Source organism: Saccopteryx bilineata, chromosome 1 (genome assembly GCF_036850765.1).
Source record: "Saccopteryx bilineata isolate mSacBil1 chromosome 1, mSacBil1_pri_phased_curated, whole genome shotgun sequence".
Classification (NCBI taxonomy): Eukaryota; Metazoa; Chordata; class Mammalia; order Chiroptera; family Emballonuridae; genus Saccopteryx; species Saccopteryx bilineata.
In genome coordinates, this window is record NC_089490.1 from 299588343 (window position 1) to 299606808 (window position 18466).

Below are 18466 nucleotides of genomic sequence, written 5' to 3' on the forward strand. Positions count from 1 at the left end.
AGCAAAAAAGGAGTTCATGCTCTTTAAAAGAATGAAAGTCAACTCCCTCCCCTTCAATTGTCAAATTGAAAGACAAGGCAAAAGCACAAAAAAATTCAACCATCAAGGAACCTCTAGATCAAATATATAGTCACAGATGAAACTGGAGTTTGGGTAATGAGCATGCAATAAAGTATACAGATATTAAATATCATGTTGTACACTTGAAATTTACATACTAAACAATATCACCTAAACAAAAATAAAGAAAGAAACAACCCCTCCTTTGAGTTGACTATAGCACTGCCTCAGTCCTATTGACAGCCAGTATGACAATTCCCACTGTCCCAAAAAAGCCCTTTCAACCACTGGGAGAGTGATCAGTTCCTGTATATCCAAAATAGCAAAATCTGAACTGAAGCAGTCCCAGGTTCAGCAAAGAAGGCAAAGAGAGCCCCAAGGATTCTTCCCAGTAAAAACTGGCCAAAATGAAGAGCAGATACCAACCTTCAGGGAAAGACTGCTCTGCTGGGTCCACAAAACCTACCCCAGGGCTCCTTGACCCTCTCACTGTTAGAGCAGGAACATAAACTTAAATCAAAATTTATTTTTTCTCTCTACTCTCACTAACAAACTGCTTATTTCCAGATTTATAAACTTCATCAATCTAAAGGACTACAAAAAATACAGAACATTTATATACTCAAAAGTTTTACAAATAAGCAGTCAGACCATCAGTATGAATACCCATTTAAAAGGTAGAGAAGCTGATTTTTCAAAATTAAACTCAAATTAACACAATTTATTTACCTGCACATAATAGATATTCTTCTAGGTTCCATGTAAATTAATTTCTAATGTGCATCTAGGTCTAAGAGAAGTCTCCCTTTTCTTGCAGAATCAAATAAAATTTTACAAGTAATCTAACACAAGAAGCAATTAAAAACATGCACCCTCCCTAGCTAAAGTGAGACATCTAGAGGCAAAAACTTAAAACTGTGGTTTTCTCTCACATCCTTGGGGATCTTGGAACCACAAAGCAGCCTTTTATAATTCCTTCACTTAGCAATTATTCTTTACGCAGTTTGGAAAATCAATTCACTGAACAAAACACTGCCTCACTATCTCCCCTCCTCTCACCTAACCAAAAATAAAAATTGAGAATAACAAATAGCAAGACCAACTGAAAGCTAAATCTAAATATCACATTAATCAAAGAGAAATATTTAGTGGCAACATATCATCATTGTGCTATAGTCAAATAATACTTATTTTTAAACAAGAATATTACCAGCAAAAAAAGAAAAAGCCATATTTAAAAATAGGCAATTAATTTAAAATTTCAAAGCTCAGGCAAATTAAGCTATTTCCTAATGTCACCGTAGATAGGCAGCAGCAGGAAGTCTTCCCCATTGACCAAGATGCAGAGAGGGAGGTTTTTACACCAAGCATGCCAAAATCTAGCAAGATAATTGGACACCCCTCTCCATACCTATAAGGGCCGTGGGATGGACCAGGGAGGAAAGCTGGGAGTCCACCATTCTCCCAGGTCTCCGTACCTGAATAAACCTCTTTCCTTTTGAACCAGCACCTGACTCACGAGCTTGGCTTTCCTTGTGGGAGGCAGTCAAACCGGCGTTTTTTGGTTACATTAACTCTTGCCCAATCTCATAAGGCCTTACCATAAAGATCAGGTCCATGTGGAGTAAAGACATTATACAAGACAATGTTCAATGGTGCTATCACCAACTTCCCATAATAGTAGCTGTCGATGACCACCACAGGCACCTGAAACAGAGCAGAAAACACATAGTAACTCAAGAATTTTGCTCTGGAAACATTCTCACAATGCTAATAGGATAAATCTCAATATGAAAAGCAGAATCAACTCCTAACATTGTCTTTCCCACATCAGAAGTTGCTTTCACACAGTAGAATGTGCAGATGATATGTTATAAAACTGTACACCTAAAACTTATATAATGTTATTAACCGGTTACCCAATATATTAAACAAAATTTTTAAAAAATTTAAACTTTTCATTACAGCTTTAGAAAAGAAGAAAAAGAGAAAACTTACCAGAAAGAGTATTAGGGCCACCAGTGACCAATGAAAGAAACTCTTCCACCTGTGTTTCATGACCAGCAAGTCAAAGGCAATAGGTAAACTAACAGAGAAACAGAAAGTGGGGAGTTAAATAGTTAGAATATAGACAGGCATATTCACACATACCTCATGCTGAACTAAGAAGAGCAGTCTCCAGCAGTTTTAGTGAGGACAAAAGGTGGTACATGCAAGGATGTCTTCTCAAAAATACACTGTTCTCCTCATAGGACCCATTGGAGTGCTGTTCATCCCACAATGCACCAGAAACGTAAGTACTAAGCTTCCGGAACAAGCTCTGTTTTATATATATTTATATGTAATGGGCATTTAAAGTATATTAATTATAAGTAAATATAGCCTACTGTCCTACACTTACCCTGCCAAATAAACAAATAATGATTTCTCCCTTTCATGATAAATTGAGACTTCAGCAATATCATAATATAAACTTGACTTAAATTCTGATATATCCTCTTCTAATACCATTTACTCCTCTTCCTTTCACTTAAATTTCTTAAGAAGTATGTATGTTGCCTTCATTATTTCTTCCTAAAGGCCTAGCACCAAGCTATTAAGACTGATCTGAGGTCAATAGGAACCACCTCTCAGCTAGCCCCAGTGTCTCTTCATAAGTCTCACTGCCCTTTGTCTTTCTGCTGCACCTGACACAAAGCATCTGTTCCTTCCTTTCAGACTTCCGAGCTCCTGTTCTCTCCTAGCCTCTTCCCCAGTGCTCCTTTCTGGGATCTTTTTCCCCACCTCATGGCTGTGCCCTATGATGGTCATAGCTCCCAAAACAAGCTTCTGCTTTTCTTTCTCCACATTTTCTGAGTAAGTGCTTCCACTCTTGTTGCAGGAACAATAACCTCCATATCCATGACTTCCAAATCTTGGACGCTAAGCTGAGCCTTTACCCATGCTCCAGTCACAAAGAATTCCCTCCCTACACCAACCTATTTACACAAATCTACCACAGGCCAACTACAGACTCCACTCCTACTTCCTCCATAAGGTCTCTACAGAGTCAGTGTCCCCATCTCTGCATTTACATGGCACTATCATCTCTATTGTTTATTTATTAGCATGTGCTGTAACAGAATATCATCTTTTATAATTTGAATTTCCACATCTTAGTACCTTAATTTCGCATTAACACGTGTTTTTATTTTTTCCTCCCCAACTGGTTACATTCCCATGCACTATATTTCTCCTTTAATAAGGCGAGGTTCTTTGGGAAAGACAAGGATGCTGGGGAAAGAGAAGGCAGCAGGAAAGGAGGAGACCAGATAGGAGATGGATTGACTCCCTAGTAGCAGCCATGGGCTTGAGTCCACAGAGCTGAGCAGGACTGCTGAGGTCAGGACACCGGACACTACTCATTTGTAGGGTTGCCAGTCAACTCAACAGCATGTAACACACAAGTCATCACAATTATTTTTTTTAATTTATATTAATTTATTTTAGTGAGGGGGGATAGAGAGAGAGAGAGAGAGAGAAGCAGGGGAGGAGCAGGAAGCATCAACTCCCATATGTGCCTTGACCAGGCAAGTCCGGGGTTTTGAACCAGTGACCTCAGCGTTCCACGTCAACACTTTATCCACTGTGCCACCACAGGTCAAGCTCAAGTCATCATACTTTTAATTATCTGTTCTTCCTACTAAAATGTAAGCTCCAAAAGAACAGGAACCATAAACTGTTTATTTTTCACAGTGTCAGTCATGCCTAGCATAAAGAATTCAGTAAATGATGGTAGACTGCTGACTGACTATGATCCTGAAGTCACTTATTTTGGCTAAAGGCAGACCAATCAAAACGTACAACCAGCTATATCTGGGGAACCTCCTGAAGTTCAATGCAGATGGAGTAGAGAGCAAAAGGAATGGAGGAACTAAGAAACAGGAGGCTGGAGAGGTTAAAAGGAGGCAAGATAAGGACTTTTTGAGTGATGTTAGAGTTTGGGCACCATAAAACAGGGGCTGGCAAACTTTAAAGGACCTGACAGTATGTTTTACACTTTGCAAGGCCACATATGTTTCTGTTGCATATTCTGTGTGTGTGTGTGTGTGTGTGTTGCTTTTTAACAATCCTTTAAAAATGTAAAAATGTTAGTTCTTGGGCTATACAAAGACAGGCTATCTGGATCTGCTCCACAGGACACAGGCTGCCAGCTTCTGTGACACAGAGCAATGGGGACGCTATTACAGAGTTTAACAAGAAACAGGGAGTCACACAATTGTATTTGTATTTTAGAAATATAACTCTAGTTTGAATGGGAGAGAAGAATGTGGAGAGGATCAATACCAGAGGCAGGAAGATTTTTCAGGAGGCTGTATAGTAACCCAGGAGAAGTGAGAGGTGAAGAAAAGTAGTCAGATTCAAAGATATTCAGGAGGTAGAATAAATTAGTAGGACATGAGAAAGAGAAGACAGTCACAGATCGCTTTCAGGTCTGGCTCAGCACAGAGGTGGTAGTATTTGCTGAGATGGAGACATGGGAAAGGAAATAGGAAGGGAGGAAGATGACCACTCAGGTCTGCAATACGAATGGAGACAGCTAAGCAGCAACCAAGAAGGCAGAGGGAAGTGAAGAGATGACTGACCAGATATGAAGAATGGGATCACTGAAAAGGTGCAGAGACGCAGAAAGTAGAGAAGGGCCTCAAACAAAATCTTGGGGGAAAAAAAAATCTCAGGATAATACACAGGACAGAAGAAGAGAGTAAGGGTGGAGAAATCAGACTTTAAAAGGCAATTAAGCCTGACCAGGCGATGGCGCAGTGGATAGAGCGTCAGACTGGGATGCAGAGGACCCAGGTTCGAGACCCCGAGCTCGCCAGCTTGAGTGCAGGCTCATCTGGTTTGAGCAAAAAAGCTCACCAACTTGAACCCAAGGTCGCTGGCTCCAGCAAGGGGTTACTCGGTCCGCTGAAGGCACGCGGTCAAGGCACATATGAGAAAGCAATCAATGAACAACTAGGGTGTTGCAACGTGCAATGAAAAACTAATGATTGATGCTTCTCATCTCTCTCCGTTCCTGTCTGTCTGTCCCTATCTATCCCTCTGTCTGACTTACTCTCTGTCTCTGTAAAAAAAAAAAAAAAAAAAAAAAGGCAATTAAGAAAGTTTAAAATGCCTATTCTTTGACTTAGTAACTCCCCTTCTAAAACATAGCCCAGAGATAAATTTCCAAAAGTATATAGAAATGTAAACATGTTCACCGAGGCATTCTATATTAAAGCAAAAAAATGAAAACCAAACGTCTACTTATAGGCAATGGCTAAATAAATTATGAACGGTCATACAACAAACTGCTATGCAGTTGATACAAAGAACGATATAAATCTATGTACAATAGAAGATACACATGTGTACAGAATAAGTCTATCTGTTTTAAGAATTTTGGTATGTACGCATACATGTATGTATATGCATTTACACATGCAAGGATAATTTCTGGAAAGATATACATAAAACTATTAGCATTGACTACTTTGAAGATTATGTTAGGGGAGAAGAAAATTTAAAATTCTTTTTAGCCTGACCTGTGGTGGCGCAGTGGATAAAGCGTCAACCTGGAAATGCTGAGGTCGCCGGTTCGAAACCCTGGGCTTGCCTGGTCAAGGCACATATGGGAGTTGATGCTTCCAGCTCCTCCCCCCTTCTCACTCTTTGTCTCTCCTCTCTGTTTCTCCCTCTCCTCTCTAAAATGAATAAATAAAAAATTTTTAAAAAAATTCTTTTTACCTCAAACAACCTGGTACCTTTTTAGATAATAAAGATGCACTACTACTACAATAGCCTCACCATCTAACTAAAGTACCTTTCTACATCACTAGTTATACAGGCAACAGATTCAGACAGCATGAAGCAATGGGAACAACAAGCACAGGTGGAATGAGAAACACTATGGAACACAGGAAAATGATTCTGGGACCAGAAAGTGAAAGGACTAAAGGAGCTCGGACGTCCAGCTTGGTGACTAGGAAACGTACAGCAGCAGTGCAGGATGGAGAAACACCAGCTGCAGCGTCAGGAAAGCCTGGATCCCAAAGCAAGCATGACCTTAAAGGCATGTTATCAACCTCTTGGATTTTACTTCCTCATTTATAAAGCATGAATCATTGATTTCTCTTACCAAGCTGTCATATGGTTAGGGATAAAGTTTGTAAGGGGTTTAGCTATGTCAGAGATATAGCAGATACAACAACAAGCACTAAGAAACATTCCATTTCCAAGGCTTTGTAAATACAAATAATTCCTCTACCTGTAGTTCCTCTGCAGAGAATACTATGTGCCCAGTGATATAAGAAAGACAAATTGTGCTCATTTCTTACCCAAGAGCCACACTGAACGGCCAGCCTATGAGAGCCCCGGCTGCCACTCCAAGCACAGCAATGGAAGTCTTGTCCATATACCAGCCGGTCATGGCTACCAATGTAGTATACATACAGAAAGTACTAGGGAGAAATGCTGCAAGGGTAGGGAAATTAAAAAAAAGAGGGCATAGGGACAAGAGTTTGAGACTTATTAAGTATCAATTATTAAAAATCTACCTATATTGTAAAATGTCAATAACCAGAAACATATTTGAGCAATGCTACATTAGAAATGGGCAGTAATGATACACATTTTAAAAACAAAATGTAATGGTTATTTTCTTGCTCATGATTTTTAGTTACCAACACATCACCTCTCCCAGCCTGTCTCCCGAATTGAAAACTCACAGAATTTCAGGTTCCTCAGGTATAACCCCAGGTTATATTTCCAGACAGAGAATATGCTTCAAGAAACTTTGAGCCACTGCTGACAATCTATTTCTGAAGAAGTTTACCTTCTGACAATCTTTTGAGGCTGTCCAGATACCAACATGTACCCCCCAAGAATGTTAGGAAGCCTTCTCAAGAGCCAAATGTTGGGTGGTGTCCCTGCTTTGCACCCTGCATCCACTGACATGGATACGTATGGCCTTAGACATCTCCCTGCTTACTTCCATTTAGCATTGCTTCGCTGCTTTATACAGCAGAGGACTATTTTCAGGTCCTCTGCAACAGTGACATTTGAGTGAAGTGTTTCTACCAACTCTACACAGAAATGCAGATCTGCTTCTCCCTGCTATATGAGGCCTACTTCACCTAGCACTGGGAGAACAAGTCAACACCAGCTCCAACAATAACCACAATGAACAGGCAATATGGTTTAAGAAACTCGACAACGGGTTCAGAGGCTCTATCAAAGGATGCCTTGAACTGATCTGTGCCTTAAAAACCTCGACTGAGATTACAAAACTAAAGACACTCCCAGATATCTCCCTCACTAAAGAATCAATTTTAGGAGTAGCAAAGTAACCAAAAAAAAAAAAAAAGCTAACTAGTATCAATGCCATCACAGCTGTAGATTCTAGCTGCCAATGCAACGGCAAGGGGAGCAGAGGAACCTGAGGTCTCTGCCAGCTTGGGGGACAGAGCGCAGTCTCATTCCGACACTAGCTCTCAAAGTTATTCAGGCATGGAGCTCTGAGGTCTCTGCAGAACAACACAAATTTTGAGAGTCAATGAAGAAAAAATATACTTTTGGGCTTGATACTATTTTTTTTAGCATATTTAATGTGTAAACCAGATTCTGGCACACATGATCAGAAATTAAATTTGAGACAAATTATACATCGTCACTTAATTTTTCCAGAGAATTGGAAACAGGCTACCCTTTGGCAGCAAGGTACCTTAGCTCAGCTCACAGAACACAAATGTTCACTGGCAGCATGGTTTGAAAGCCACCACTCCAGATTAAGCATTTTATTCTCAATTTCTACAAGCTTTGTGTCAAAAAAGCCCAATGGAAGATGTATACCTTTACAGAATACATTGGAAATACTGGGCAGAAGAAAGAAGACCCATGAAGATCAGAGTTTTTAGGCACAGAGCATTCTTGAGCACAAAATGATTTTCCTTCCCCTAACAACAAAGACAGGCAGAGGGTACCGGTGTTTTTCACCTTACAATGATAAAAATACAAGAATGAAAACAACAGCTCTCTTTGACTTTCGTTAAGTCATTTTATCTAAGTTCCAGCAAAAGCGAGAAAATATTTTTCTTACTTAATGTTGTAAAGGTCAATCAAGATTGTATAGGTAACAGTGGTCTGCAAATTATTGATTTGTTATGCAAATATAACCTACATCTGGACAAGTTCTTCCTTTCAATGTAACTGTGAAACATCAGTGAGTCCGCTCTTTTACTCACCTGAAGATGAGCAGAACATGCCGGTACTGAGAACCAAGAAAGCCAGCATCATTCGACTCACATGCAGCCCAAACTTCTTGCACACAGCCCTAGAAGAAAGGCAAAGATTATCAGGACAGCAAATCTTAGGGATGAAAATTCCAAACCAAAAGACAAAAACAGGCCTGTATCATAGAACACCAAAGAGCCTTTAAAGTGAAATACCAAACGGTCTTGACAGATTTGCCAGCAATTTCATGTGCATAAGAAACCCAAGTATTCTTATTCCCATAAGAATATTCTTATTCTTACACAGGAGAGAAGCTCTCCCCCTACAAAGAAACATACACTTTCCATATTAAGAGTATGTCTACTGGTTGGCTCAGTGGTAGAGTGTCGGCCTGGCATGCAGAAGTCCTGGGTTCGATTCCCAGCCAGGGCACACAGGAGAAGCGCCCATCTGCTTCTCCACCCCTCCCCCTCTCCTTCCTCTCTGTCTTTCTCTTCCCCTCCTGCAGCGAGGCTCCATTGGAGCAAAGATGGCCTGGGCGCTGGGGATGGCTCCTTGGCCTCTGCCCCAGGCGCTAGAGTGGCTCTGGTCGCAACAGAGCGACGCCCCAAAGAGGCAGAGCATCTTCGCCCCTGGTGGGCAAAGCCTCATCCCTGGTGGGCGTGCCGGGGGGATCCCGGTCGGGCGCATGTGGGAGCCTGTCTGACTGTCTCTCCCCGTTTCCAGCTTCAGAAAAATACAAATAAAAAAAAAAATAGGCCCTGGCCGGTTGGCTCAGCGGTAGAGTGTCGGCCTAGCGTGCGGAGGACCCGGGTTCGATTCCCGGCCAGGGCACACAGGAGTATCACCCACTTGCTTCTTCACCCCTCCGCCGCGCTTTCCTCTCTGTCTCTCTCTTCCCCTCCCGCAGCCAAGGCTCCATTGGAGCAAAGATGGCCCGGGCGCTGGGGATGGCTCTGTGGCCTCTGCCTCAGGCGCTAGAGTGGCTCTGGTCGCAACATGGCGACGCCCAGGATGGGCAGAGCATCGTCCCCTGGTGGGCAGAGCGTCGCCCCTGGTGGCGTGCCGGGTGGATCCCGGTCGGGCGCATGCGGGAGTCTGTCTGACTGTCTCTCCCTGTTTCCAGCTTCAGAAAAATGAAAAAAAAAAAAAATAGTATGTCTACTAATAGGTAAATAGCATAATGTTGTGGAAAAATAATAGCCCTGACTGCAGTGGGCATAGGTCCAAATGTGTAAAACACAGTATTACTGTTCTCTCAGACATAACATTATACAGTAGTTCTCTAGAACTAATTCATATTGCATAACTGAAATTGTATAGCCATTGATTAGCAACTTCCCATCTCCCCCATACACATACAATTTGTGACAACCACAATTCTATTCTTTTGCTTCCATGAATTTTACTGTTTTAGAAATTTCGTATAAGTGGAATCATGCAGTATTTGTCCCCTTTTATTTGGTATTTTTTGGTATTCCAAAGTTAGAAGCGGGGAGGCCATCAGACTCCCGCATGCGCCCAACCAGGATCCACCCAGCATGCCCACCAGGGGGAGATGCTCTGCCCATCTGGGGTGTTGCTACGTTGGGGCCAGAGCCATTCCAGCACCTGAGGCAAAGGCTATGGAGTCATCCTCAGCACCTGGGCCAACTTTGCTCCAATGGAGCCTTGGCTGTGGGAAGGGAAGGGAGAGAGAGAGAAGAAGGAGAGGGGGAAGGGTGGAGAAGCAGATGAGCACTTCTCCTGTGTGCACTGACCAGGAATTGAACCTGGGACTTCCACACACTGGGCCGATGCTCTACTGCTGAGCCAACTGGCCAGGACCAGTATTTGTCCTTTTGTGACTGGTTATTTTACTTAGCATAATGTTCTCAGGGTTCATTCATGTTGTCACATATTGCAGGACTTCCTTCTTTTATAAGACCGAATAATACTCCTCTGTATGTACATACTACATTTCCCCCCATTCATCTGTCAATGCATTTAGGTTGTTTACAGTCTTGGCTGTTGCAAACAGTGCTGCAATAAACATGGGAATGCAGATTTGTCAAGATTCTGATTTCAATCCTTTTAGATAAATACTCAGAAGTGGAATTGCTACTAGTTCTATTTTTAATTTTTTGAGGAACGTCATACTGTTTTCCATAGTGACAGTACCAATTTGCATTCCCACCAATGGTGCATTTGTTCCAATTCTCTGCATCCTCACCAACATGTGTTGTCTTTGCTTTTGAAACTAGCCATTATAATGGGTATCAAGTTATCTCATTGTGGTTTTGACTTGTATTTCCCTGATGATTAGTGACATTGTCTTTTCATATGTCTGTGGGCCATTTGTATGTGTTCTTCAGAGAAATGTTTATTCAAGACCTTAGTCCACTTTATCATCAGATTATCAGTTTTTCTGCTATTGAGTTATAGGTGTTACTCATATATATTTTTAAGATAAACCTCTATATCAGATATATGATTTGTAATTATTTTCTCCCATTTTGTAAGTTACTTCTCACTCTATTGATTAGTCTCATTTCTGATTCATATATTTAATTCCCTCTTTTTCTTTAAAAATATTAAATAAGCCTGACCTGTGGTGGCGCAGTGGATAAAGCGTCGACCTGGAAATGCTGAGGTCGCCGGTTCAAAACCCTGGGCTTGCCTGGTCAAGGCACATATGGGAGTTGATGCTTCCAGCTCCTCCCCCCCTTCTCTCTGCCTCTCCCTCTCCTCTGTAAAATGAATAAATAAAAATATTAAATATACTTATTTTACATTCTTATTTCAGTAATTCCTAATAAATGAACTTTTGTAGGTCAGCTTTCTATTATTATGTCTGCTGGCTATTAGTCAAAATGTCTTGTTACCTTTTGTGCTGTGATTTATTTTTATTATAATTTCTTGTTCACTAAAACTTTACCCATGGTAATTCTTTGACACCTAGGATAAGAATTCACTCCTCTAAGCCCTGGCCAGGTAGCTTAATTGGTTAGAGTGTTGTTCCTATGCACCAAAGTTGCAAGATTAATACCCAATCAATGCACATACAAGAATCAACTAATGAATGAATAAAAAAGTAGAAGAACAAATCAAAGTCTCCCCCCACCCTTCTTTTCTCTAAAATCAATAAATGAAAAAAAAAAAAAAAAAGTCACTCCTCTAAAGAAATCTTACATTTCTTTTTGCAAGTGGCCTGGGGATATTACCAACCCAGAACAATTTAAAATCAATTCTCAGCTTGGGGTTAGAAGACCATGAAGATCTTATCTGAATTCCAGTCTTGACCCCACATGAAGATCAACTTATGGCTGTAAACCTCCAAGGCAGAACTGGCTTTCTTTTTTTCTCTTCTATTTCACCCAGAGTCAAGGCCAAAGATTTTTTTTTTTAATTTTTATTTATTCATTTTTATTAGAGAGAGAGGAGAGAGAAAGAGAGAGAGAGGAAAAAGAGAGAGAAGAGGAGGAGGAGCAGGAAGCATCAACTTCCACATGTGCCTTGACCAGGCAAGCCCGGTGTTTCGAATCTGCGACCTCAGCATTCCAGGTTGACGTTTTTTGGGGGGTTTTTTCAAGTTTTTTTTTTTTAATTTATTCATTTTAGATAGGAGAGAGAGTGAAAGAGAGAGACAGAGAGAAAGAAGGGGGGAGGAGCAGGAAGCATCAACTCCCATATGTGCCTTGACCAGATAAGTGCAGAGTTTCAAACTGGTGACCTCAGTGTTCCAGGTTGACACTTTATCCACTGTGCCACCACAGATCAGGCCAGGTTGACGTTTTATCCACTGTGCCACCACAGGTCAGGCCCCAAAGATGTTTTTTATCTTATATTTTCAGCTGCTTTGCAGTGGGAAGATTTTTAATAATAATAAGTCTAAATATATTTTATAGCATTATTAAAATAAGATGCTTATCAGGTTTCATGTAAAAAAAAGGTAGCTGTTTTTATTAATGAAATTCTGAAATGCTTAATACTTCCACTAATATTCAACCAACCAACAGGTACTTGTGAAATACGTTTATTGGGTGCAAATAAGGGCAGTGAGTCCCACAATGAGAATAAGTTCCTACAAGTCAAGCTTGAGGGAAAGAGGTAAATCATGGTCCTATATATTAGGACACAAAATAAGGTTCTACTAATTCACTCCAAATAGAAGACTACTACAATATGTATTAACAGAATATAAATAAATAATATGAATATATGGTATTCATGAATCTCAGGAAAAAAAGGATAATTAGAAGTATTCCCCTTCAATGATTTGTTGCAAACAAGAAACTACATTTTAGATATGTTAGGCGCTAGAAGGAAAGTACTCTCTATTTTAACACTTAATGTTACCAGAAAAATAATCTATGCTATGTTGAACTTCCTCACAGCACTTTTAGAAGCACTTTTATACTCACTTATAAAAGTAAAGTTCACAGATACAGCTCACAAAAGCCAGAAGACATCGTAAAAAGTAGAAGACAAGAATCTGAAAGAAACCCAGAACAAAAAATATCAGAATCACAAATATAGTCATTACTCTTCAAGATGAAACCACCCTTACCTGTCATTAATACTATATACTGATATAATCCTTATGAAAAGTAGTATGTATCAGGATCCTTTAAAAAGGTTCATACTCCTAAATTTCAGTGTATCTATATCTATGATTCCAGCCCACACACTAAATATGTAAGTAAATTGGGGGGGGGTCTATTCATAAAAATTTTAATTACAGTGCTATTAATTAAGAAAAACTTTAAAAATTACAAAATGTCCAATTATACGGAAATGGTTAAGTAAATTATGCTGTATCTATTTCATGGACTTTTTTTTTTAATTTTTTTTTTCTTTTTTTTTTTCTGAAGCTGGAAATGGGGAGGCAGTCAGACTCCCGCATGCACCCAACCGGGATCCACCCGGCACGCCCACCAGGGGGCGATGCTTTGCTCATCCAGGGCATCGCTCTGTTGAGACCAGAGCCACTCTAACGCCTGGGGCAGAGGCCATGGAGCCATCCCCAGCGCCCCGGCTACCTTTTGCTCCAATGGAGCCTCGGCTGTGGGAGGGGAAGAGAGAGACAGAGAGCAAGGAGAGGGGGAAGGGTAGAGAAGCAGATGGGCTTCTCTCCTGTGTGCCCTGGCCAGGAATCGAACCTGGGACTCCTGCACACCAGGCCGACACTCTACCACTGAGCCAACTGGCCAGAGCCGTATTTCATGGACTTTTACAGATACAAGAAAAGTGAAAAAATTCTTATACAAAGCTTATTCATTCAAAAAGTATTTCTTAGACAACTGTATAGATGTAGATGTGAACAAAACCAACTCCATTTCTGTGTCTCAGATTTTATTTCATTTTTAAGTTTTCATGCTGTGATATTTGACAAGCATACCAAAGCTTTCTAGTTGACGATTATCTGTGTTCCTAAAAATGTAGCCAAAATACTTTGCCAGCAACAACTGCGATGGCATGACAAAACTAAAGTGATAGGGGATACCCAAGTGGGAATAAAAACCTTAAGCATTGCATATTACTATTTCTCTATTAAGTCTCTCATTCTATATAGCATTCTTTGATAAGTTCAAAAATCCAGAACTGAGATTCTAAGTAGGCAATGGAGAAACAGAGTTCTATTACCTGACTCCCACCCCTCAACGGCAGTACAGTCATGTGCTACTTAATGATGCAAATACATTCTGAAATATTCGTCTTTAAGTGATTTCACCTTTGAGCAAACATCATAGACTATACTTACACAAACCTAGATGACAGCCTACTAACACTTAGGTTACATAGAAAAGCTTATTGCTTCTAGGCTGCAAGCCAGCACTGTGTGGTACTATATAAAATACAAGATTAAATCAACCACAAGAGAAAATGATGCATTCAAGAGACACAGTAAATACCAGATTTATGAGGCTGCTGACAGCATAAGATGGCATAATACTTTACAAAAAACTTTTTTTAAGAGTTTTTTTCTTTTTCTTTTTTTTTTTTGTGTGTGTATGTGTTTAATTATTTTTATTTATTCATTCATTTTAGAGGGGAGAGAGAAAGAGAGAGAAAGAGAGAGGAGGGGGGGAGGAGCAGGAAGCTTCAACTCCCATATGTGCCTTGACCAGGCAAGCCTAGGGTTTTGAACCGGCGACCTCAGTGTTCCAGGTCGATGCTTTTATCCACTGTGCCACCACAGGTCAGGCTCTTTTTCTTTTTTTTAAAGATTTTATTTATTCATTTTAGAGGAGAGAGAGAGAGAGAAAGAGTGAGAAAAGGAGGGAGGTGCATGAAGCAACAACTCCCATATGTGCCTTGACCAGGCAAGCCCAGGGTTTCGAACCAGTGACCTCAGCATTGCAGGTTGACACTTTATCCACTGCGCCACCACAGATCAGGCCTGAAAACTACTTTTTAATAAGTAGAAAGAACACACTCTGAAATACCAGTAAAAAGTACAGTATAGTAAATACATAAACCAGGAACATAGTCGTTTATATCATTACAAAGTATGTGCTCTACATAACTGAACGTGCTATACTTTTATACAACTGGCAGCACAGGTTTGTTTACACTGGCATCACCACAAACACATGAGTATGCATCTGTAGCCATCACTGAAGCAATGCAGAATTTGCGATGCCCCCACCCTGCCCACTAGGGCAGGATCAGGAGGTCCATTGGGGAATCTCAAGTTCTAGCCTCACTTGCAGTTATAAGGAGCCCCGCCTATCTCCTGCTCATGCATTGGAAGAAGCCAGCAACTGAAACAGAAGGTTTACATGCAATCCAGAGAAGCACAGCAGGGCAGAGAAGCATGCCAGGCTCATGAGTGAGATCCAGAGGCTCAGAGTGTAATATGCAAAATATCCAAATTTTAACTGGACATTAGTTGTCAACCAGGAAGATCTCAAACTGAATGAAAAAGGCCAATCAAAAGAGAACTCCCTCCAAAAGAGAGTGATGTTAGAATTATCTGACAATGTTTTAAAGGAGTCATTATAAAACTGCTTCAATGAATAAGCAAGAAAATGCTGAAACAAATGAAAAAATAGGAAGTCTCAGTAAAGAAACAGAAGATATAAAGAAAAACCAAATAGTAATTTTACAACTTAGAAAATACAACAACCAAAATAAAAGCTCAGTGGATAGGGTCAACAGTGAAATGGAGGGAACAGGAAATAATTAGTGAACTAGAAGATAAAAGGTTAGAAATTATTCAATCCAAACAACATAGAGAAAAAAAACTGGAAAAAAAAGAACTGAATCTCAAGGATCTGTGGGCTAAAATAAAAGATCTAACATTCATATCATTGGAGTCTCAGGAGAGGAGAAACAGGGCAGAGCTGAGAAAGTACTCAAAAAAAAAAATATAGCAAAAAAACTTCCCAAATTTGGCATGAGGCATAAGCCTAAAGATTCAAGAAGCTAAGAAAACTCCAAACAAGACAAACCCAAAGAAATCCATGCCAAGACACATCATAGTCATATTTCTGAACAGTAATCATGTTAGGTCTCAGTTCACTCCTAACTTAGGCTCTCCTATATGCCATCCCATTGCACAGTTACTCTTCCCTCATAAGACTCACCACATTTATAATTACTTGGTCAATGTAATCTTCCCTATTAAGCCATAAATTCCATGAGGGCAGGGATTTTGTCATTGTTACATCCACAGCATTTAATCAAGTGTTTACCAAATAAAAGCTGCTTAAGTACTTGCTGAACAATGAATGAATAAATAATTCTTCCAGAAAAAGTCCCCTCTTAACTACCAACCTATTTCGTCCTTTTCTCAAAACAGTTCCAGTCTCACTTCTTAATTAGTTGTGACTGCTTCCAGATTGGCCAGTCCTTACCTTATTAGTTTGTAGAATTCTTGCATGAAATGCAGCTGGCCAGGCATGAAGCAACAGGTAAGCATAGGAGCGAATGGCATAAACCGGGGAATACTCCCAAGTCTGAAATCCCTTCCCATAGATGAGGTAGTGTGTCTGAAAGTACAAATCAGATCAGTTCAGGGGTATATTAGCCAAAAATCCTTACTTAAAGAATACAGATAAAGTTTTTAAGCAAAAATAGTAATGAGACAAAGGTACACAAAAATGCTGAAACTCTCAACAAGATTTGCAACTAATGGATAAGAATCAAAATGATCCAATATTGAAAAATATTAGGACATTATAAATCCTACAAGATTGTTTGATCAACATTAAAAGTTTGAATTTTATCTTATACTTATTTTTAAACTCTTTAGTCAATACAGAGAAACTCTAAATCTTATATTTTCCTTAAACCACCTATATGAAACATTATTTTTTTAATGACAAATATGATTAGAAAATTTCACCTTTGCTAGACCTGTGATGGCACAGTGGATAATGCTGAGGTCGCCAGTTTGAAACCCCAGGCTTTCCTGGTCAAGGCACATCCGGACAGCAACTATGCTTCCTGCTCCCTCTCCTTTCTCTCTCTCTCCTCTCTCTAAAATCAGTAAATAAAATCCTCTTTAAAAAATTTCACTTCTGAATTTTCTATAAGAAGAAGTCAACAGACGTATAATTTAAAAACCAAGAAATAGCGTGCTTGCTTCGGCAACACATATACTAAAAACCAATTAATAATACGGTGGAACCAAGCGGGTCACTGGCTGCAGGAGGTGAAGAGACAGAGGCGGTGGGGGGGAGGGAGAAGCAGATGGGCACTTCTCCTGTGTGCCCCGACAGGAAATCGACCCCAGACGTCCATATGCCCAGCCAACGATCTATCCACTGAGCCATAGGCCAGGGCCAAGAGCTACTGTTTTTCCTTAAAGTTGTATTGTATTGGTTAACTTTAAAAACTATCTCAAAGTATTATTTTGATTAAAAGAAACTTTAAGGGAATTACAAAGCACATTTTCTCATAAAATAGCCAAATTCCCTAGTCTTCAATAGTTTCTAGTATTAAATCATCAGCTTAGAATACAAAACTGAAAATAAAATTATTTTACTAGTAGTCACATTTGCATATAACATTTGTATGTTGATTGGTAACAACTCCCAAGCAGTGAAATCAAGAACAACAACAAACATACCAAAAGAAATCACTTACTGGTTCCCAGTAGTTGAATGTTTCGTCACAGTCAGAGATGTTGCTCAGGAGAGCAGCACATAACCTTGCTGAGAGCAAACACTTGAAAGCAGTTGATCCTTCAGGTGCCCAAACTTGTCCTGCTTTGTTCCCCGATAACCTGCTCAGAAGCAAAAAAAGTATGTCAGGAAGGACCTGCTAACTTGAAGGACTAAACACTACGCAAAAAAAGGGAAGACTGGCAAGGGACATTAAAGCACCTACAAAGGTGAGCACTTAGCTGTTCTGAGTAGATCAACCTTAATTATTCCTTCTACCTCCTGTTTTCCAGGTGCAAAACTAACCCATACACTTTAGTTCGTGGCATCTATGGACGCTCCATTTATCCCAAGTCAACTAATCACTTCGGAGACCACAAAGCTCCCACCCTCTGTTTTAACAAGGTCACTGCTTTCCATGGCTTTAGTCATTTGTCCACCTGTCCCAATGCACAGAGGCCTAACACGTGCACAGTACTATACCCTCTCCAGCTGCACACGTGGACAAACGTGTCTCTCTGCGTCCAGCCTGCAGCCCGCGGGCTCGGGCAGCAGTGCCCTCCACGGAGTAACGCGTCAGGTCTCGGCGACCGTGAAGGAAGCGCCCAGAGAAGCCGGAAGAGGTACCCTCTCGCTCCGGACACCTCAAACTCAGGGCGCCGGCTCGCTCGGCCCGGGGGCCTCCGGACCTGCACCCAAGGTTTCTTCACTGCATACTGGGGATCCCGAACGCTGAGCCGCCGGGAAAGAGCGGGACCTGGGCGTAGAGACCCCGGGAGCCCGGCGCTGCCCGCCCCGGCCGCGGCCACGCCTCCGCCCGCACACCTACTCGGCCCGGGGCTCCGCGCCGCCCGCGTCCCGGCCGCCCAGCAGCTCCCGCAGCTTGTCCGCCGCCGCCGAGGCCGTGTCCCCGCCGCTGCTGCCACTCCCCTTAGGGCGCTCCCGAGCCCCTCGACTCGCCATAGCCGCGGGGATGAACACGCTGGACCGCGGAACCGACGGAGCCGGCGAGCTCAGACCTCCCACAGCGACAACATCGCCGGCGGGGGTGGGGTGGGGTG

The 18466-nt window shown here is 41.2% G+C and overlaps 1 protein-coding gene across 11 annotated transcripts in view; it reads right to left on the minus strand.

The window, feature by feature from the left end:
* Nucleotides 1–18445, minus strand: part of ALG9 (ALG9 alpha-1,2-mannosyltransferase) — a 71308-nt gene extending 52863 nt beyond the window's left edge. For 5 of the 11 annotated variants that reach the window (XM_066244469.1, XM_066244439.1, XM_066244430.1 and 2 more), the window contains exons 1-9: nucleotides 18235–18445; nucleotides 17389–17527; nucleotides 16155–16289; nucleotides 12717–12787; nucleotides 8325–8413; nucleotides 6420–6555; nucleotides 5628–5786; nucleotides 2059–2146; nucleotides 1662–1767 (exon numbers count right to left, since the gene is read on the minus strand). In XM_066244469.1, the coding sequence (XP_066100566.1) occupies nucleotides 1662–1767; nucleotides 2059–2146; nucleotides 5628–5786; nucleotides 6420–6555; nucleotides 8325–8413; nucleotides 12717–12787; nucleotides 16155–16289; nucleotides 17389–17527; nucleotides 18235–18368 (1057 nt within the window). In that variant the 5' untranslated portion in view covers nucleotides 18369–18445. The other 6 variants (XM_066244498.1, XM_066244488.1, XM_066244478.1 and 3 more) reach the window with 4 other exon arrangements.
* Nucleotides 18446–18466: the final 21 nt, after the last annotated feature.